The following is a 23,076-nucleotide window of genomic DNA, read 5'->3' on the forward strand; positions in this document are numbered from 1 at the left end:
ATAAAACATGTCATGTGAGGTACTAGGGAAAGGTTATGATCTGCTGAAACCCACTGTTTCATCTAAATGTGTATTTAATGCATAAAAAAAAATATAAATTGTGTTGTATGGTTTTCACTAAAATATGCTGTGAGTTTGGAAAATGCCCAGATACTAGCTCTCCAGAAACAATGACAAGGGAGGTAACCAACGCTCAGGTGGGTGCTGAACAGACATCAGCCATTGTCCAGCAGAGGAGTTACAATTCCATGACTCACTCGCAGGAGAGACACCCAAGTACTGCTTCACCTTGTGCCCACCAGATAAGCCTAGACTTGTGTTCTCCAAGACTAAGGGTATAAAACAGAACACAGTGGCCCCATGCTTGGCCTCCCCCCCCCCCCCCCAATGCTGCAAACAACAAGGACACGAGAAGATTGAAGACTAACAGGGGAGACTGGCCCAGATTTCAAGGGTGAAAGCTGTGTACTTATGAACTGCAATATCCAGTGGGGATGAGAAAAACTGCTTAATCTAGATGTTGCCCAGTCTAATAGAGTTGAGAGTTTAGACTGCGTGCTTATTATTTTATTTTGGTAACCACTCTGACTTTTTTTGCCTATCACTTAAAATCTATCTTTTGTAGTCAGTAAACTTGCTTTACTGTTTATCTTTAGCAGTAAGTTTGTCTGAAGTGTTTGGTAAATCTGCTCAGGTTTACAAAGACTGGTGTATATCCACTTTTTGTTGATGAAGTGGTGAACCAATGAATAAACTGTCACTGCTCATCTTGAGCAGTGTAAGACGGTATATTCCTGAGGTACAAGGCTGGCAGGATTTGGCTGGTGCCTTTCTGTGTGATTCATGGGCGCATTCATGCAATCTAGCTGGGCATGGGGCTCCACATGCAGTTGTACTGAGTGATAACAGCACCTGGAGCGGTTTGCTGCTTGTCACTAGCCAAGTATTATGAGTGACAGCCCAGACTGGAGAGTTAAGGGGGCACAGCAATCCCATAGTCCCAGGCTGCACCTCGGGGATCCCATTAGTCTGGTTAAAAAAAAAAAAGTTCTTTAAAAACAAAAAACAAACCTCTAACCAGCAGGGGGTTTGCAAATGATTTTAACACAAGAATCTGTTTTAAAGGAGCCAGCTGGAACCTTCCCACCCACATGCCAGTGTTATCTTAAAAGTAAAGCTTATGCAAACCCTGATGCAATGCAAATCTGTTGGTCAGCAAAGAGGAGGGGAGGAAAGGCCTTGGAGAAAGGAGGTTGTAAATCTAATCTGGATTAAGATGGGAAATAAGGATGAACCCTCTCAAATTGGTGTTTAGCTAAAGTCAGTAACTGACTAACAAACAAGTGATGTCATTAAGGATATAAAAATTAAACTCTTGAAGGGTTTATGGCTAATACCTGCCTGACCATATTGGGGCTGACCAACATGAGACTAAGCATCCCTGGGTTTAGACCATTTTTAAGTATCTCAATCAAATGCTTATAAATGTTTTGTTACTGTTGGATGTAGTAAATTGCTTATTTAGGCAAGTTTAAAAATGGCATAAAGTCCTTTGGTCTTTGGATTTAATAAAGGAATTGATAGCTAAATAAGCGTTGTGGTAATACCCTGCATAAAACAACACCTCCAACAAGTTTAAATGAATCTGTAAAGAGGATCCACTGACTGCTAAAATCTCTTCAAACTACATTAGATGCTGCTGATTCTGGTGTTTGTTCAACGGCTCCAAGTGCAGTGATGCAAAGCTCATCATGGTTATCTATAACAATTTTCCTGAGAGAAGTGCAAGCAACCATTGACGATTTACCATTCAATTGGCAGAATTTATTTAGCACTAAGGCTGATGAGTCTCCTTGTTAAGAAGCTAGAGATCCACACTCAGATTATTGGATTTATATAATCCTATATTCAGAAAGAAAATTTCATCCTCAATCTTCATTCTCTAGTATAGACAGAGAAACACTCCAATATAAAGAAAGACATTCTCATACCTGAGCAATCCATAAAGATCTAGATATTAGAAAAAGCCAGTTTACCCTTGGACTAATCTATACCCTTCTACTTCACTCTTTGGTTCCCATCTGTTGTATTTTGAGGAGGCTTGGCTGGTGATCACCACAGATCAATGGGTCCTTCAAAATCAGGGATAGCTATGCCATTCAATTTCAAACCTTGCCTCCTTCCCACCCTTTTCCCAGGTACCATTTTCATATGAGTGCCATGCATTTTATGGCTCCAGGGCATCATTAACAGCTCTTCCTTTCAGAATTTCATCACCCAAGGGTGTTTACAATGGGCCTATCAGTAGCAGCAACTCATCTATGCAGACAGGGGTTGCACATTTAACTTCTGACTGGCTTGTGCGTGTGTATAGGGAAAGTGGAGGGGCAGGGACAGAGACAGAAAAATAACAAATGTGGGTAATAACCCACTTCCCTTGTGGTTATCCCCCCGGATTTGAGGATCAACTTAAAGTTGAATCTGATTCCATCCCTATCTATAAAGTTCATTAAACTCTCCTAGATTCGGTAGCAGCAAGAGCATTCCTCCCACTGGACAGATTCCTGATTAAAAAACCTGTACTTCTGTACTTGGCCTCAAACAAAAACAAGGATGTCTCAAACTTCTAGGCCACATGGCTTCATGTATGTTCATAACTTCATTTGCCAGATTGTGTCTCAGACCACTTCAAGCTAGAATCAAGCCCAGTTTGCAAATCAAGACTTGACATCATTAAATGTCCTGATTTCCAATTAAATTCTAACCTCTATGCAATGGTGAATGATAGGAAACATACATGCAGGAATTCAGTTGGCTTCTCTGATTGTGTCCAAAACTCTGATTAATCCAAGGTTTCAGAGTAACAGCCGTGTTAGTCTGTATCCGCAAAAAGAAGAACAGGAGTACTTGTGGCACCTTAGAGACTAACAAATTTATTAGAGCATAAGCTTTCGTGGACTACAGCCCACGAAAGCTTATGCTCTAATAAATTTGTTAGTCTCTAAGGTGCCACAAGTACTCCTGTTCTTCTTTTTGATTAATCCAAGATAGTTTGAGAAGCACAAATAGATCATTCAGCCTCATGAATTTAGGTCTCATCTAGAATACACAATTTACATGAATGTGCTAGAATTTGCAAGCTAATCTCACTGCTCTTAAAAGTGTTTCTACCTATATTCAAGGATTCTTCAATCCAAGGTGTCTCAGACAATTTCACAGGGGCCTATTCTGTAAACAGGCAAGGTGGTGTGATATCAGAACTTTTGTCAGGAAGCCATAAACATTGGGAATGGAGCATTCAGACAGCTCTTCACTTCCCAGGAGTCTAGTGGCCGTACTAAGCAGGAAAATACCCTGACCCATGAGTGGCAATTAAAAAACTGACTGAATTTTCCAAGAGAGGAGAGCTTCCCCATACAGACTTATTCGTGTCAAATCAAAACAGGAAAGTGTCTGATATTTTGTTCTCAAGCAGGAAAGCGTCCAGGATCTCTAGCAGTTGCCTTCATTATTTGTTGGTCACACCATCTGATGTATGCTTTCCCTCTGCTCCCATTAAATCCAAGAGTGTTTTGAAAAATAAGGCAAGAAAAAGCTTGAGTTGTATTGGTCACTCCTGCTTTATCTAATCCGTTTTGGTTCTCAGACCTACTGCTATTGTCAACTCTCCAATTGATCATGACCTTTATGAATTGGAAATGTGAAATCTCAAAATCAGTCCAATTCTTTACCCAAACCCAGCCTCACTGAATATCACATCTTAAATAATCTCTTATGTCCTTAGTAAAAAGTGTTCTTCAGAATAGGACGTTATCCCTATATACTGCTAAATGGAAACCTTTTTCCATTATGGGTGAGATCTTAAGAGGATTACATTCCATATTGGTGTTCTAGTCCAGTTATCTTAGATTACTTATATTTAAAGCACTCTGGTGTGGAAGCAGGGAAAGAGAGGGTTTAAGTGCGGCCATTTAAGTGTCAGACAGATTTGAGAGGGCTTGTTCACATTTTTTCCTCCTGTAAGAAAGGCAGCTACACCACGGCACTTAAATATAGTCTTTTCTTTACTTGCAGATCCTCCCTTTGAGCCTTTATCCAACTGTCCAATTCATCTGTCAATGAAGATGGCATTCTTGGTGGCAATTACATCAGCTAGTAGAATAATCAAATTGCAAGCCTTATTGATAAATCCTTCTTACCCTACCCTTAAGAAACTGTGTAAATATGAGACCGCATCCATCTTTTAAGAAACTGGCAATGCTCGTAGAATAACTTACTAGCCTTGTTTCCAAAACCTCATGCTTCATTGGCTAAATTTAAATTACATACTCCAGGTATGAGAAGATTGATATTGTATTATCAAGACAGAACTACATCTTTTCATTAAGCTTAGACTTTTCATTGCTTATGGGAAGGTCTGTGGAGCAGCTATCTGGTCTTTAGCTTATACATTTAGGAAACATTAGCAACTGCTTCAAGGATTTGACACTTGTTTCTGAAGGGAAGTTTTGCAATCTTTTTTTCAGATAATTCCTAGCGTGTGACTACTGGCTCATCACCATAAGTGGGATCCACAATGACAGCGAAGAAACAATGATTACTTAACTTTATAGTAAATTTTGATTCTTCAAGATGTTATGCACATGTAGAGCCCATGACCTACACTCTGTCCCCACAGCTTGGAGTCTTATAAATGAGAATGCTGGGGGGCAAAAGAATTGAGTGGTGGTTGCAGTAGCTGTGCTATTTAAGCCCTTGGGACTGGAGGGGAGTGCAAGGGCATAAACAGGTACATGCACAACCCCTCCTAAAAATTACTAGTGAAACATTCTGAACATCCTGTGTGGGGGTATGTGGATACCATAAGCAGGATTCACATAGGCAGATTATCTCAAAGAGCCACAGTTACTACAAAGTAAGTAACCATTCTTTTTTCCAAGATTCAATCTTATAAGTACAATTACTCTGTAACCGTATCTTTGTAGGATTGTCATTTTAATTAACATTCCTTATTTCAAACAGGATTGTTGATATTCAGAGACTTTTAAAAGCCAGAATTCAAGTGTGATTATTAAGACAAATGTATTATGCAGTCAATTCATAACTGCTTGGTGTCTAGAGACTCATCCCCTTTACTCACCTGAAACTCCCAGAACCAGAGAATGGATATAAGTGATATTAACAAGGGCTTTTGCTTGAATGACATCTGCAATAGATCTGAGTCATATGTTTAACCAGCATTGCTTTATTTATTTTTATATATATATTTTTTAAAGTTCCTGGTTCCCATGTGTTCCTCAAAATCTAATTAGCTATTTTTTTTTTAAACCCACTGGTAATCACCTTTTGAGATGCTTTTTTATTTTTAAATGTATTGTCTTTTAAGGATGCTTTGAAGTGGTTTTTAAAATCAGTAATTTAGCGTGCAAAATAACCCTTTCCATTATCTTTCTTGTTTTTCCATAATGGAAATCATAACCTGTGTTTGAGGTAGAGATTTGTACAGTATTTCATCTACCAATTGACAGGCCTTTCATAATGTATTTACATGTGGCCTCAATACAGTCTGTTTCCAGACCTGATTCACTCCATCACTGTAAATCACAGATATGCCCAGACCCTACTAACACAATTAGAGATCATTACAGTATTAGTTGTTGAATAATCACATTTCCTTTGGGGACAGAAAAAGTTTCATCATGAAATCTGGAAATCCAAGTGACTCATTTGGAAACAGAATTTAAAAAACCCTCATGTCTAATTCCACATTTCTGGAAAACGTGGATGGAGCTGCACCTTAAATAGAAGTTACATCCAAAGAAGTCTGGTAAAGAATGCTGGGGAAATATCTGAGGAAATTCACTGTTCAAAAAACAGGCCAGATATTGTACTGGGAGAACTGAATAGACAGCAATATTCTCAAGATCTTTAATCTTGACTATCAAACAGGATTTTCATAAGCTTTGTAGAATTGGGGGCTCAATCATGCAGTGTAGTCTCAAATTGCACCAGTACCACTGACAATTAAGAGAGCTTAGCAGTTTGCAAGATTTGGCCATTAGGAAGCCAGCAATGGCACTTCCGTTCACATGAGCAGAGGCAGAAGTACTGGTAGATCCCTGAAGGATCATAAATTTATATCCGCTCCCAGCCCTGTCCTCTGGCATGGCTGTACAGACCCCAGACAGGAGACCCAGTCATGCAGACAGCTGCGTGGAAGGGATGGGGGTGAGTCAGGGGGCAGTACAGCCACAAGGGAGGAGCTGCCGGCATGGGGCGCTGGCTTCTGGGAGCAGCGGCCCCACGTTCGGCTCCCTTCACTGCTGCGGTTCCCGGCAGAGTCCTGCGGTTCAGCAGATACCAATTTATAGCTGCGGATGTAAATTTTTATCTGCACGGGGCTCTAAGTATTGGGCCTGAAATCAAGTTTGCACACCAATAATATTAAGTGCTTCAGGGCGGCCTGGAAAAGAATTTCAGAGATCTAAAGGAGACAGCTACAGAATCCTTACTTTTAAAAAAGTTTTTAAAAGATCCAATGTTTGGAAGAAAGATTTCTATTAGAAGTGTGTGGTTTTTTGTTTTTAAATAAAGGGATGTATCAGTGGGTAGAAAGAGACATGAAGTGACTGGAAAAAGTATTCCAGGGAAAGGGTGGGGAAAAGCAGCCAAGGGATAATAAGAAATGCTGATTTAAAGTTAGTCTTCCATAAACCAAGTTTCTAGGTTGTAACTGGGAGGCATTTAGAATATGTTTCTAAGATGTATTCACAAACAAGTCCAAGCAGAAAGACAGTTGAGTTAGGTTACAGTGTCTATTAATACCTAAGAGATATTCTCAGGTATTGAAAGGACAGGGATGATACATCTGTGAACGAATTTGTTATGAATGTGGTAAAGACAGATCTGTATGAATGAGTCAAGTTTGGATGGAGATAAAATGCAATGATTTTGAACAAAATATGGGAAATAATCCTACAGTCTGCAGAAGCCTAACTAACCTATTCCTTTTTCTCCTCCAAACACAAAAGAAAAATACAAAATAAAGGAGTAAGTAGTTCTCAAAGGTGATGTGGGCTGCTTGTTTTCGGGGGAGAAAATGTTCTTACGTATTAAATTGAATGGCATTTAAAACCCATTGAGTTGTGAATAGGTAAAGACTGTCTATAGGATTTTTAAGCTATATTTTCCTGATTTTGTGTTGTAACCAATATTAAACATCCCAAGTCCCAGAGACTAACAGGAATTCCAATATCCATTTGATTCACTTTAATCAGTGTCTTTTACCAGAGCCAAAGCGGTTTCCATTTTTTTAATTAAAGGTTTCATCTGCTGCATGCCAGTTTCAAGTGTTTAAAAGGAGACCCTGTAAATGATCACTCCATATCTAACCTCTCAGTCCTCATCCTCAAAAGAAACCTGTGCAACACCTTCACAAACAAGCCTGGGAGCTTATATTCATAACAAAATATCATTGATTCAAAAGAGAATGATTTTTGTCTCATTACAAGAACCTGTAACCAACTAACTCTCCTTGGTCCTACAACTGCAGAGGTATTAATTGCCTGATTCATTTTGAATGATTTCTTGCAATGTGTGCTAACTCCTTATACTGAACATACTGTTCCACCTTATACTTATCCATGAAACACAGATTACCTTTCCTAGACCTGAAGAACAACTCTGTAAAGTTCAAAAGCTTCTCTTCCACAACAGAATTTGGTCCAGTAAAAGATACTGACTCACCCACCTTGTCCCTCTGTAAATCTGTCGGTCCAAAACCTACTTTGTAGTCAACAGGTTCCATTTGGTTTTATGTATGTAAGTGAAATCTTGCTGCATATCCTATTAAATGGGCAAGGCTGGGGTAAAGGGAGAACAAGAGGGAAAACTGCAACATTTTAAATGGGGAACTTTTAATTCTGCGTTCTGCCAGATATTGCTCCTATGAATATCAGCCAATTGCCACACCAGCACTTACTTCTCCATGTGTATGAATGGCAGATAGTATGACCCCACCTTCTCTCCCACAAATAGAAATCTTACAATAAGAATATGTAATTGTTCAGAGTTATTAGTAAGAATGAAAAAGGTTAGAAAGTTAAATAATCTCTTTGTCAGAGTTTCAGGATAACTGCACCTGTTTTCCCCAGTCAGGTCTCAAGCTGTCACCTGTCTCCAGGCAGGCACCCATGTCCCACTCCCTTTTGACTGGAGATTTTAAGGCTGCACAGCTCCCTGCCTTACACTGATCTCCCTGTGACGTTGCACTCCATATGTTTTATGGAAATATGCTTATGAGTGTGAATATGATGCAACTGGAATATGCTTTATGCAAAAGGTCTCTTGTAAGGTATCATAACAAAGGTTATAAACTACTGAATATATTCCTCCTATTTGTATACATGTATCATTCTTGTATCTGAAGCTAGAAATATGAAGTACACCTCTGAGGTCCTGTTGTAATTATGCAAAGTGTGGGCCATTAATGGTGGTTTAGAATCTTGATAGCTCCCAGTGACTATGACAATTAGTTGTAAATGGTTTATTTAACTGCAAGCCTTTCTGTGTACGTGTGGGCCAACCCAGGAAGAATGGAGACTAGGGGGTCTTACAGTGACATGTGACCTTGTCACATGATATTGGAATCCATCTTAATCCTTGTACTTTTCCATTGATGAGGAGGGGGTGGGGACAAGCACAGACAAAAGATTCCCCCCCTTGTGCCCAAGCTATAAAAAGGGGGTGGAGCAGGACAAAAAGGTCTGCAAGTCATGAGAAAACCCCTGCTTACCACCTGAGATGTCTGCTGGATCTAACAGAGTGTACCAGGGGAAATGATTGAGCCCAGACTAGGAAGAGGTCTAGTCTGTGAAAGAAGCTTATTGGAACATCTTTAAGGGTGAGATATTATGTGTAATCAGTTTCTTAATGTATTAGGTGTAGACTTGCGAGTTTGTTTTATTTTGCTTTTGTGACTGACTTTGTTCTATTACTTGAAACCACTTCAATCCTACTTTTTATACTTAAAATAACTTGTTTATTAATAAGCCTAGATGTTCCCCTGGGTATTAATTACTTTATCAGTGTTATGAAGGGCAGACAATTTACTAATTTACCCTGTATAAAGCTTTATACAGAGTAAAATAGATTTATTTGGGATTTGGATCCCATTGGGAACTGGGTGTCTGGGTGCTGGAGACAGGTAACCTGCTGAGCTGTTTTCACTTAAAACCTGCAGCTTTAGGGAAAGGCCCTGGGTCTGTATTGCAGCAGGCTAGCGTGTCTGGCTCAACAAGACAGGGTTCTGGAAGTCCCAAGCTGGCAGGGAAAACAGACTCAGGTAATTTCAGCACATCAAGTGACAGTCCCAAAGGGATCTCTGTGACCGAACCTGTCACACTCCCTAACAAGCCAGTCTGCCAAAAGGCCAGCACCTGTGCTTTGCTTTTTCTGAGAGCGCTATGAACAATGTATGGCCAGGAGTTACCACACAGCTCTTTTTAAGCAAGCACATTTACTCTTAAGGTAAAAAAAGCATTACTGAGAAGAGACAACACAATGAGAGACAGATTTAAACAGGAGTTACCCAGCAGTCTTACAGGGCCCTACAACCCTTTGCAAAGGTTGGAGGGGCCCCCTTGGAGAGAAAGTCCTGTCCATTTGCTGGCTCAGAAAGAAAGCCATGGGTCTGTCTAAATACAGCCTTATGCCAATAGCCCTTCCTTTGTCTCTTGTTCTCTATGGAATCAAATGGCAAGAATGTAATAAGAAAAGCCAAAGAGGAGTTTGAAGAACAGCTAGCCAAAAACTCCAAAAAGGTAATAAAGCGTTTTTTAAGTACATCAGAAGCAGGAAGCCTGCTAAACAACCAGTGGGGCCCCCTTGATGATCAAGATACAAAAGGAGCGCTTAAAGATGATAAAGTCATTGCGGAGAAACTAAATGGATTCTTTGCTTCAGTCTTCACGGCTGAGGATGTTAGGGAGATTCCCAAACCTGAGCCAGCTTTTGTAGGTGACAAATCTGAGGAACTGTCACAGATTGAAGTGTCACTAGAGGAGGTTTTGGACTTAATTGATAAACTTAACATTAACAAGTCACTGGGACCAGATGGCATTCACCCAAGAGTTCTGAAAGAACTCAAATGTGAAGTTGTGGATCTATTAACTAAGGTTTGTAACCTGTCCTTTAAATCAGCTTCTGTACCCAATGACTGGAAGTTAGCTAACGTAACACCAATATTTAAAAAGGGCTCTAGAGGTGATCCCGGCAATTACAGACCGGTAAGTCTAATGTCCGTACCAGGCAAATTAGTCGAAACAATAGTTAAGAATAAAATTGTCAGACGCATAGAAAAACAAACTGTTGAGCAATAGTCAACATGGTTTCTGTAAAGGGAAATCGTGTCTTACTAATCTATTAGAGTTCTTTGAAGGAGTCAACGAACATGTGGACAAGGGAGATCCAGTGGACATAGTGTACTTAGATTTCCAGAAAGTCTTTGACAAGGTCCCTCACCAAAGGCTCTTACGTAAATTAAGCTGTCATGGAATAAAAGGGAAGGTCCTTTCATGGATTGAGAACTGGTTAAAAGACAGGGAACAAAGGGTAGGAATTAATGGTAAATTCTCAGAATGGAGAGGGGTAACTAGTGGTGTTCCCCAAGGGTCAGTCCTCGGGGATTTTTATGAATATTCAACTTATTCATAAATGATCTAGAGAAAGGGGTAAACAGTGAGGTGGCAAAGTTTGCAGATGATACTAAACTGCTCAAGATAGTTAAGACCAAAGCAGACTGTGACGAACTTCAAAAAGATCTCACAAAACTAAGTGATTGGGCAACAAAATGGCAAGTGAAATTTAAATGTGGATAAATGTAAAATAATGCACATTGGAAAAAATAACCCCAACTATACATACAATATGATGGGGGCTAATTTAGCCACAACAAGTCAGGAAAGAGATCTTGGAGTCATTGTGGATAGTTTTCTGAAGATATCCATGCAGTATGCAGAGGCGGTCAAAAAAGCAAACAGGATGTTAGGAATCATTAAAAAAGGGGATAGAGAATAAGACTGAAAATATATTTTTGCCCTTGTATAAATCGATGGTACACCTACATCTCGAATACTGCGTACAGATGTGGTCTCCTCATCTCAAAAAAGGTATACTGGCACTAGAAAAGGTTCAGAGAAGGGCAACTATAATTATTAGGGGTTTGGAACGGGTCCCATATGAAGAGAGATTAAAGAGGCTAGACTCTTCAGCTTGGAAAAGAGGAGACTAAGGGGGGATATGATAGAGGTATATAAAATCATGAGTGATGTGGCAAAAGTGGATAAGGAAAAAGTTATTTACTTATTCCCATAATACAAGAACTAGGGGTCACCAAATGAAATTAATAGGCAGCAGGTTTAAAACAAATACAAGGAAGTTCTTCTTCACCCAGCGCACAGTCAACATGTGGAACTCCTTACCTGAGGAGGTTGTGAAGGCCAGGACTATTACAGAGTTTAAAAGAGAATTGGATAAATTCATGGTGGTTAATTCCATTAATGGCTATTAGCCAGGATGGGTAAGGAATGGTGTCCCTAGCCTCTGTTTGTCAGAGGGTGGAGATGGATGGCAGGAGAGAGATCACTTGATCATTGCCTGTTAGGTCCACTCCCTCTGGGGCACCTGGCATTGGCCACTGTCTGTAGACAGGATACTGGGCTAGATGGATCTTTGGTCTGACCCGGTACGGCTGTTCTTATGTAACCAGTATATGTAGACTCTGCCAGGGGTAGGGACCTCTGTGGTGGTGTTTACAACCTAATTGATGCAATCACCCTTCCCTGTTTTTAGTTCCTGGAGCTGTATATGCATCACTGTGAGCCAGGGATTGTCAACTTAATACAATATGGTCCCCAAAGATATTGCATGGGTGTATTGCATGGATGTAGTATCTGTCAGAGCATTATTCTCCCCCTTCCCCCCCCCCCCCCCCCCCCCCCCGCCACTCAATTCTCACTACCTCCATTTTGGGCTCAAACTTACAAGGTCCCTAGTGTCTCCTGCAGAGATGCTATGCACTCTCAATCCTCTTCAGACCCACTCTTCAGGGCCAGGTCTTGTTTCTATCTATCATTCCTCCATCTTCAGTTCATCCCTCAATAATACTCCCAGAAGCAGAAAACTAACACTTACCACAAGGAAAAGTTTAGCATCAGGCTCCTATCAATGCTCAACTGCCCCTAGTTTAAGCACTGTATTACAGGATATTTACCCTGCACAAACTCACTGAATAAGTCACTATTCTTTCCATAACTTTTGCAGCACATAAACCTGATGTTGCAGAGGCAATGCCAACTATTAGTTTAGTATTAGTTTTGTAAATACTTAAACACATTCCCCATCTCCAATGTCAAGCTAGTAGATTTATTTCTTTTAAACATTTACCTGCAGTGTTTATAACTGAAATATTGCTGTGTTGTGATTAGTTCATGAGAACCTGAAATGGACTAGAAACTGACTCATCATCTAAAATCTGAATAAGTATACAGCTTAAATGGCAATTAGATTTTTAGCAACTTCTCCCACTTTTAATAGCATTGTTATCAGTATCAGAGGGACAAGCTTCTGTCACCCTTATTCATGTTGACTAGCACCGTACTCCTTACGGACCTATTGATTTTAGAGGCATTACTCTATGGATGAAGTCCACTGCTGTGCAGAAAGGACAGTAAAAAGCCATGGTGCCACTGAAGAAAGTTGTTTTTTGAGGGATGAAGTGGAATTCACATGGTGCATGGGTCTTGTGCTAGCCTTCTGGACAGCAGTGGGCTTCACCCAATGAGAGTTAGGATTGCAGGATTAAAAATAAAAACATTTTTTCATGCCTATGTGGAATTTTCACTTATCTACATAGATAGATGGGAATCTGCTTTTGCCACTTTTCAGAGATCTGAGTGTTTTCAGTTACAAAATACAGAGCATATTACAGATTAAATCCTTGATTTTTAGAGTCAAAACCATTTGAGTTCTGTTTCGGTAAATGGAAGAGGTTGTATACGGTTCTTAGCCTGTTACTATAAACAAGATTATTTTTCTGTTACAAAGTGAAAGACTTCAGATGTATTTATTAGTTTTAGTGTTTGCACTTGTAATTTACTTGTTTTACTTCTATTTTGCATGCAGAGTGGCTTTTCCTTCCCCCAATACCTTACACCACCCTGTATTAACATATATTTTCATTATGTATCCTGCACTCAGCCAGCTTCTTCCTCCATAAGCTTTTTAAAAGAGAGAAAAAAGCCTGCCTCTTAAATTGTCTTTTGTCTCTTGGGCTACCCTTGTTGTCTTTATAAAATTCATAGTGTGTTGCATTTAAATGGTTAGTAATGCAAATGAATTATTAACTTAAAGGTTCCATTTTTCTCTCCATGTACATAAATGATTCAGTAAAAAGATATTCTTTACTGTTAAATTGCTTTATATTCAACATTTTAAAAGACTTTTTTTAAGGCTGGCAAGAGATAAACCTTGTGATAAACAAGTTAACTGTGTGATAAACAGTAAGAATACCATTTAAGTATTTTTGGATGTTTTCTACATTTTCAAATGTATTGATTTCTATTACAACACAGAATACAAAGTGTACAGAGCAAGATATTTACGTGCCAGATGTGCTAAAGACTCATATGTCCCTTCATGCTTCAACCACCATTCCAGAGAACGTGTCCATGCTGATGATTGGTTCTGCTCGACAACATTCCAAAGCAGAGCGGACCGACGCATGTTCATTTTCATCATCTCAGTCAGATTCTACCAGCAGAAGGTTGATTTTCTTTTCTGGTGGTTCAGATTCTGTAGTTTCTGCATTGAAGTGTTGCTCTTTTAAGACTTCTGAAAACATGCTCCACACCTGGTTGCTCTCAGATTTTGGAAGGCACTTCAGATTCTTAAATGTTGGGTCAAGTGCTGTAGCTATTTTTAGAAATCTCACATTGGTACCTTCTTTACATTTTGTCAAATCTGCTGTGAAAGTGTTCTTAAAACAAACATGTGCTGGGTCATCATGCAAGACTGCTATAACATGAAATATATGCATAATGTGGGTAAAACAGTAGGAGACATAATTCTCCCCCAAAGAGCACAGTCAAATTTAATTAACGCTTTTTTTTTTTTTTTTTTTTTTTTTTAATTAAAGCATCAGCATGGAAGCATGTCCTCTGGAATAGTGGCCAAAGCATGAAGGGGCAAATGAAAGTTTAGCATATCTGGTACATAAATACCTTGCAACGCCATCTACAAAAGTGCCATACGAATGCCTGTTCTCAATTTCAGGTGATTTAAATAAGAAGCAGGCAGCAGTATCTCTCGTAAATGTATACAAACTTGTTTGTCTTAGTGGTTGGCTGAACAAGAAGTAGGACTGAGTAGACTTGTAGGCTCTGAAGTTTTACATTGTTTTGTTTTTGAGTGCAGTTATGTAACAAATCTACATTTGTAAGTTACACTTTCACCATAAAAAGATTGCACTACAGTACTTGTATGAGGTGAATTGAAAAATACTATTTTTGTTTATCATTTTTACAGTGCAAATATTTGTAATAAAAATATAAAGTGAACAGTGTATACTTTGTATTCTGTGTTGTAATAGCAATCAATACATTTGTAAATGTAGAAAAACATCCAAAATATTTAATAAAATTAAATTGGTATTCTATTGTTTAACAGTGTGATCAATCACAATTTTTAAAATTGTGATTATCTCGAGTTAATCACGTGACTTAACTGCTATTAATCGACAGCCCTACTATGTTGCTACAAGTAATACCTGAGAAAGAACAACTGATAAAATTTCTATTAGTCATCTTAATGAATACTTTGCTTGCTTTATGCACAGGGCAGTACTTTGACTAGTAAATTTTTATCTTCATTTGTATGGGTCTAGAAACAGGGGAGAGAACACTCACTTTAAAATGTTACAAAAACTAAAAATTGGCAGGGAGACTCAGGAGCAGGTGTAACTCCTTTATTTTTATATATATATTGTTCTAATCTATTGTTACTTGTTCTAATTAAAGGAACAGTAACAGTCACCCCTTCAGTAGATGGGATGAAAGGTTCACTGCCACTTTAAAGATTAGCACTACTGAGAATCACAACTGTGGTGTATTCAGCTAAACAGAAGAGGGAGGGAAAAGTACATGTTAAAGAGTGACAAAGGGTTGGCTGTTGGCATATGTTATAGTGGCCGACAATAACATGGCTGCTTACTAATACAAGTAACCCTTGGTGTAAGCAAAACGGAGGAAGGACAGTTTTGTGGTTAAGACTCTGGGATTCAGGAAACGCGAGTTCCATTCCCAGTTCTTCTACAGACTGTGTGATTGTCAGCAAGTCACTTAGTGCCTCAGTTCTGTGTGTGTAATATAGGAATCAATCATCTTTTCCCCCCTGCCTTTTTCTTTCCCTCCTTTGTCATAGACTGCAAGTTTATGGATGAACTTCTCTTAACATCTGCACATTCAGCTCAGAGTACAGCAGATGCCCCAACTGGCTCCAGCTCAGAGTGGATAACTGGGATTGAACACAAAGCAACAACAGAAAAGGGACTAAACACAGAGAAAGCAGACTTTGAAACTAGTATTAAGGCTGTGTGTACATGAGGGACTATTACAAAAAATTCTTACTGGTGCTACTACTGGTGAAAACTGCCCTGCTGGGAACACTAATGACAGGCAAGGTGCTAGGAGCTTTTTTACATCCATCAATTAAATCTTCTCAGAGGAAGCCTCTCATGGTCCTGAAAAGGGCTACTAAAAACTGAGCTTTATATACTAGCGCTCCCAACATCGATTAAATTAAACAGATGTTAGTAAGGATAGGAAATCTTCAGAAAGTTTCCCCAAGCATATGCAAGATCCACTTGCCGTTAAGCTACTTTCAATTGCACCAATTGCTGACAAATTATCAGCACCTGTTACATTTCCTAGCATAGAAAAAAGCTTCAGAGAAACCAAGTATTACCACAAGATATTGTTCCCCTGACTGTTCATAAACAACTAAAGGCAAAGCCAAAAAGTTACTTAGGTTTATTACATCTTTTTAGTGGTTCTAACTAACCACATGACCTTACTATTGTAACTCCTCTCCCATCTTCTTGTTCTCAGGCCATTGCCCATAACACTTATTCAGATGTATATAAAATGTAGACTAAAACCTTTGCTGTGCAGGGGACATGTATTTAGTGATCTATAATGGGCCCAGAAAACTGAGGTGCTTTATAAATAACGATAAAGTAAACTCTTTCACCATAGATCTTGACATAATGGACCACTTTGCTTAATATAATGTTATGTTTTCTTAATATCAAGCTTCTGGATTGCACTGTTTTTGAAAGATTGATCCATTATGCAACTACTTCTGTGAAATACACACCGGTGTGGCCGTTAGAGAAAGGGTCTGTTTAAAGACATATTTTAAAGAAAATCCTTATTTGAATTCTGAAACAGACTATTAAAATAGAAAGAATTTGCTTTTCTATGAACCTTTACTTCTCACTCAGTTCAGACAAAAAAACAAAACCAACACGCCACGTAACTCTCAAATGAACTTTTAAGCACAGTGCAAACCAAAATGTACTTCTATCCCACACCAGTCTAGTGTTTTTATTTCTAAAATAGTTAACATCAGAGATTCTGAATTTAAGTAGTCTGTTAAGAAAGTTAAGCCCAAATTTGGGGGAGGGGGGAGAGAGAAAGAGAGAGAGAGAGAGTGTGTATATATATAAACGAGAACATGAATATGATAAAAATAGTGACATCATCACAATTAAACTCTGAAACAAACTTATTCTTTGGGGAAGAGGTTTCATACAATGATTGAAGTACAAGAGCTGAGAAGTATTAGGACAGTAGCAACTCATTTTCTCCTACAGCACAGAAAGCTTCCAGGATCTAAAGCTAAATCAGTATAGTAGTAAAGATAGTTCTTATGAGTGAAATCCAATCTGAAAACCAAAGGCTCAGTACATAAATTAAAACACAAATCAGACATTAGATCTCATTACAGCACAATTTACAGAGGGAAGAAGGGAATGGGTTACATCGACTGAAATGTATTTTACAAAATTTTAAAGTAAAGGAGTTACTTAGTGAAACTTAACTGAGTCTCTATAAGACTTTGGGTTTTAAGAATTTTTCATTAAAAGAAGTTTAACCAGACAGGAAATATTACCCAGCAAAAGTGGAAGAACTAGAAATTGACACGCAAAAGATAACATATCTTCGATTTCTCCCGAACGCCCCCACCCCAACAGAAAACAAAACAAAAAACCCTCCTAAGCACACCTTATTTGGTTTGACGACAGCCAAGATTCTGTTGTTTACATACATTCTTAGCACTTCATAGCCACCACGCACTTTGCAAACATTAACCAAGATAAAGATAATAAATTCTGAGAAACAAAAGTGGGATGAGTGCCTGGAACTTTCACGGTCACACAAATATATACAGAGCAAAGAACTATCAATCTTCTCCAAAAGTATCAACTCCACTGGCTATCACAGTTACATTTTAACTTTAAAAAACCCCGCAAAGACAGTAAGCTATCCACCCCCGAATTCTGGGACTAAGACATATTCACCTGCAGATCCCGAACCCCTGCTGACACTCAGAACAGCGACCCCACTCCCCCAGAAGCAGTGGCAAATATGGCTGTGAGGACCCAACACACCCCATGCCTCCTCCCCCAGCCACTCGCACAGGTGTCTATGTGACTGCCTCCATCCGTGCAAGACTGTATGTTTGAATCGCCTATGAATCTGTAAGAAATTATGCCACGCTGGAGCCGCTTTGAGTCTGGCAATCCGTGCATTAGCATCTGACCTCGGCGGCCAGTTAATTTAAACCAGGTCATTATTTGCATTACAAAGATCGAGGGGATTTGTATCAAATGCCCAAGGCGATGTTTCCCCAGCAATAAAGGCCGTTGCACTTATTCAGCAATTGCCACGTTATTTTAAAAGTGGGTACCCCGTTCCTGGCCAATTCTTGAATCAGGCGCTCTATAGCCCACTCTGCTCCCTCCTCCTGCTGCTGCTGGCTGCTTGTTGCCCTGGTTGGAAGCTGAGCTGCTGCTACAAGAGGATCGTGACGAGGCCGGGCTGCGCGCCTGCTGGATACACTGAGCATGAAGATGGCAGCGGAGGAGCCACAAGCCAAGAAGCCCAAGCTGGAACAAAACCAACTTAGGTAACAAAAAGAGACTGAGCGAGCGAGAATGAAAGTCAGCGTCACCCCGAGAGCGGGCATGAGAACGGGCAGCAGGGAGTGTTTGCTAGTAAAGGATTCTTTTGTAAATCTCACTCTGCCCGGCTAAAGGTTAACCACGTGCTATTCAACTAAGTGCAGCCTGAAAGTCACCCCCAGCAGGGATGTACAGACCCAGTAGAACAGAACGGCTGTTGCGTTACCGTGTAGCTGGGGGTACTCGGGCAGCCTCTGTGCGACAATACAATAGAACAATTTAACGTGCTGGTGCGTAGTACAGTTACCGGCTTCTCCGTAGCCGGCGCACGTTGTCAGTTCCTGGGTTGCTTTCTGTGAATTGCAATATATCCAGCACAGGCACTTTAACATTGCGGTAGGCACAGATTACCTTGTAACCGTTGAATATGTTGTTATAGGATTTGTGTGTTTCTGTAGGATTCTCTAATTACACTCGTTACCTGTGGCTGAGGACCGGCGAATTCTGACACTAATCCCGGGTTATGTTAACATAGTCCCAGGGAGGAAGGTCCTGTAGTTAATGTGTTGCTGGTATAATATTTAGTTCCTTTCCTCCCCCTGTGAGTAGGTGCCGGTACGTTGGTGGATTGTTTAGATTGCTATCTGGGGATGTTGCTTCTGCCAAACCCTCCTTCATGTTATCACCATTGCACATTAAAGTATTCCAATCCAGGAGACAAATGTCAATGAGTTGAAAATCGCAGCACAAAGGACAATGAGAACTTTGTTTTAAGCAGTGGGGTTGATCTTTCGGTACACAGGAGTTGTGGGTTTGCAATATCTCTTCATACACGTGGTTGTATCATACATGCTGCCTGCGGCCTTGCTCTGAACTCCATGTATTTGGAGGAGAATCGAAAATCAGTGTCATGTGCGGTGAGGGGGAAGAGGATTATTACACTTTCCTTCTGTCACGTGTAGCCGGATTTTATATAGAACCAGATGATGTCCTTCCATGACACCCTTTGGGCATGAGTACCTAGGCACTTAGGTTCTTCCTATCATTTCAGGCCCCAGCAGACAGCAGTGAAAGAAACAGTGTCCTCTTGAGGAAGTTGACAGTAGGAGCTGCAGAGGAGGGAAAAATGCCAGTCCTTGCTAGTTCATTCAATGACAGATAAGGACACAGCTGCTGGGTGCCAGGAAGTTGAGCGCTACTATTAAGCCTCCGAGGTAACTTCCTCACAGCTGCGTGGGGAGGCATTTGACTAGCCATCAATGTTTTTCCCAGGAATTGAAATTAGGGGGAGGTGTTCAAATACACAGCAGGGGTGACGGCTAAGGGGTAAGACTGTGAGGACGAAGGTGAGCTGTATGGCATGATAGTAAAAACTGAAAAATGTTTCATGACCATTTTATTAGATTTAACTCATGTTTTAAAATTACACAAATTAAAGTTGGCTATTGAAGCCTACTATGAAGCATTACATCTCATCCTTCTTGGTTTCTTGTAATTTTGCACAGCTCTATTAATGAACTTTTGAATGCAGTGCATTCATCTTTGGTGGCTTCTCTTGTGTCTGGTACTGCCAGTCCTTCATGATATGCTCCTGATCAGGCAGAAGGTGACTCCTTTCATAACAGAAAATTCTATTCAATGAGGAAAAAGAATGCTCAACGGTAGCTGTTGTGACTGGGAGTAGCAAGAGATGGATTCCTACTTCTTTCATCCGAGGAAACATAGCACAAAGATTGGGTTGAACCACTAGTGACAGGGCTGGTGCTACCATTTAGCGAACTAGGCGGTTGCCTAGGGCGCCAAGATTTGGGGGCGCCAAAAAATGGTGCCCCCAATTTTTTTTTTTTTTTTTTTTTTTTTTTTTTTTACAGCATTCCTCCCCGAGTGCGCGGTTGCCGCTCCACTTCTCCCACCAGGCTTGCAGCGCCAATCAGCTGTTTGGCGTCGCAAGCCTGGGAGGAGAATTAGAGCGGGGGCCGCGTGCTCGGGGAGGAGGCGGAGCAGAGATGAGCTGGGGTGGGGAGGTGCCGCACGGCTCCCCGGGCCGGGGAGGTGCCTCAGGGTTGGTGAAGGGGAGCTGCTGCAGGGCTCCCCACCCCAGTTCACCTCTGCTACGCCCCCCTCCCCGAGCACGCCGTTGCTGCTCCACTTCTCCTGCCTCCCAGGCTTGCTGCACAAGGTGGGAGTTTTGCCTAGGGCGCGAAACTTCCTTGCACCGGCCCTGACTAGTGTTGATAAAGAAGAAGTTGAAGTCAAATCTTCATTTGTTCATCTTATGATATTCCACTCTGTTCAAATTCTTTATTCTGTCCTGATCATCTCGCAGCCCCATTGCTGGTAGTGCCTCACTCCACTTAACTGTTGGTGTTTTATAAGACAGGTATCTGTAAAAGCTACGTAGAGGTTAAGTAGAATCCAGAAGTTGCTGTTGTAGATTTCTAAGAATCACATCTGTGTATTTTTCAGCTGTCTTAACAAACACATCTTGTCCTCTTCACTTAAGGAGTCAATATAAGTGCCTTAATTAGTCAACTTTTGAATTGAAGTCTTTGCTTCTTCCATTACGTTTTCAATGTATAGATCTCTGAAATAGCTTCTATTGCTGGACAAAGGTCTACTACTGTTGTAGCAGATGCTTGGATGGCATTGTTTAATGACCCAAGTGGTTTCAACAGTAGACTTACAAGAGCGAGAATGGCAATAATTTTCTCTGAACTTAGTAAAACTAGTCTCACTACTTAGGCCTTGGCTACACTGGCGCTGTACAGCGCTGCAACTTGCTGTGCTCAGGGGTGTGAAAAAGTCCCCCCCCCCCCCCCCCCCCCCGAGCACAGCGAATGCAGCGCTGTAAAGTGCCAGTGTAATCAGAGCCTGCAGCGCTGCACACTCGCTCGCAGCGCTGCAAGCTACTCCCCTCGCTGTGAATTCCAGAGTGTCGCCAAGGCCTTAGAGCCGTCCCATCTCAGTGGATACTTTCCAAAGCCAATAATAATGGTTTCAGTAATTTTAAGACAACAGGCAAGGGTTGCTTATGAGAAAGCCAGCGGGTTTTCCAGGTTGGACTCATTTGAACTTCAGTCCCTGTGTCTTCTATTTTTTCCAAGACGTTCAGTCCTTTTGGACTCTTGCTGAAAAAAAGAAGATATTAAATTTATGCCTTTTTAAATGTCTTTTGAAGATTTGCAGCTCATACTAGTGCTAGTTGGAGTAGATGGCCTCCGGAATGTGTATAGGAGAGATTAGGGTTACACTTTTCTCTGAGCAAAGCTTGTACTCCACTATGTCTTCCAGAGAAGCTTGTAGCTCCATCAAATGCACAAGCAGCCATTTCTTTAGGGTTCAATTTATAAGCATATAACTCTTCTAAGATGTGGGTTGTCACAGATGCAGCTGATGTGTCTTCTATAACCTGAACATCTAGAAATGCATCTACTGGGCTACAACTGACATCAGGATAACATATGCAGTGACTTAATACTTGATGTCCATTTGCATTGGTGCATTCATCAGCCATGTATGCACATTTTCTGAATGCGGTGAGAGAGTTCTTCACTTTTTCAACTGCGGAGTTTTTCACTGTTGCACCGCATGCTTCTAACCAGTCAGTTGAGTTGCTTGCAGAAGGATAGTGAGCATTTGCTGGTCTTGGTTGAAACCAGTGTCCCACTTCACGATTAACAAGTGACCATGCACTTAACATTGGCCTCCAGTTTGTAGTGTGTGGTATCTCTTGCTTAAATAGAAAGTATGATGTGACAGCCATGTTTGTTCTCATAAACTGTGTTGTGTCTCCAGCATTCTTAACAGCCTCATTAAGTACTTTTTAAAATTGGTTTTGATAGTGCCTGGCTTCTAAGGCTTTCTGCATGTCGATGCAATCCAGAGGCTTGGTATTTTGCAGCCTTTTCACATAGGTTGTCAGCATTGGTTTGCTTATCAGTCTGGCAAACCAAGCTCCTCCACTTTTACTATATAAATCAGGGGCGGGCAAACTTTTTGGCTGGAGGGCTGCATCGGATTTTGGAAATTGTATGGAGGGCCGGTTAGGGGAGGGGGGCATGGGCTGGTTAGAGGAGGGGGCTGTGGGCCGCCCCCCACGCCCCGCTTCTGGCCCCCTGAAGGCCCCCCCAGACTCCTGGCCCATCCAAACCCCCCTGTTCCCTGACGGCCCCCCGGGATCCACCCCCCCCCCGCTCCCTGACCCCGCCCAGGAACCCCCGCCCTGACTGCTCTGTGCCGCCCCATCCAACCCCTCCTCTCCTTCCTGTCTGCCCCCCCTGGGACTCCTGCCCCCATCCAACCACCACTTCTCCCCTGACTGCCCCCGGAACCTCCGCCCCTGACTGCCCCCCACTGCCCCATCCAACCCCCCCCCCCGGACCCCTGCCCCCATTCAACCCCTGTTCCCTGCCCTCTGACTGCCCCAACCCCTATCCAAACCCCTGTCCCCTGACCACCACCCTAAACTCCCCTGCCCTCTATCCAGCCCCTCCCGCCCCCTGCCCCCTTACTGTGCTGCCTGGAGCACCGGTGGCTGGCGGTGCTACAGCTGCGCCGCCCGGCTGGAGCCAGCCACGCACAGCACAGTACAGAGCACCAGATCAGGCCAAGCTCTGCAGCTGTGCTGCCCCAGGAGCTCGCCGCCCCGCCACCCAGAGCATTGCATCGGTGGTGTAGTGAATTGAGGCTGCGGGGTAGGGGGAACAGCAGGGGAGGAGCCGGGGGCGAGCATCCTGGGCCAGGAGCTCAGGGGCCAGGCAGGAGGGTACCGCGGGCTGGATGTGGCCCATGGACCGTAGTTTGCCCACCAATGGTATAAATCAATGGTACACCCA

General features: G+C 41.5%; 2 protein-coding genes across 5 annotated transcripts in view; one reads left to right on the forward strand and one right to left on the reverse strand.

Moving 5' to 3' along the window:
• Positions 1-17,756, reverse strand: part of AP3M1 (adaptor related protein complex 3 subunit mu 1) — a 43,094-nt gene extending 25,338 nt beyond the window's left edge. For 2 of the 3 annotated variants that reach the window (XM_034775502.1, XM_034775500.1), the window contains exon 1: positions 17,343-17,449. In XM_034775502.1, the coding sequence (XP_034631393.1) occupies positions 17,343-17,387 (45 nt within the window). In that variant the 5' untranslated portion in view covers positions 17,388-17,449. Of the gene's footprint in view, positions 1-17,342; positions 17,450-17,638 lie in introns of those variants that run through there. The other variant, XM_034775501.1, reaches the window with a different exon arrangement.
• Positions 17,757-18,014: 258 nt separating this feature from the next.
• Positions 18,015-23,076, forward strand: part of ADK (adenosine kinase) — a 542,722-nt gene continuing 537,660 nt past the window's right edge. Inside the window, exon 1 of one of the 2 annotated variants that reach the window (XM_034775506.1) lies at positions 18,015-18,246. In XM_034775506.1, the coding sequence (XP_034631397.1) occupies positions 18,185-18,246 (62 nt within the window). In that variant the 5' untranslated portion in view covers positions 18,015-18,184. The remainder of the gene's footprint in view (positions 18,247-23,076) is intronic. The other variant, XM_034775504.1, reaches the window with a different exon arrangement.

Source organism: Trachemys scripta, chromosome 7 (assembly GCF_013100865.1).
Source record: "Trachemys scripta elegans isolate TJP31775 chromosome 7, CAS_Tse_1.0, whole genome shotgun sequence".
Taxonomy (NCBI): domain Eukaryota; kingdom Metazoa; phylum Chordata; order Testudines; family Emydidae; genus Trachemys; species Trachemys scripta.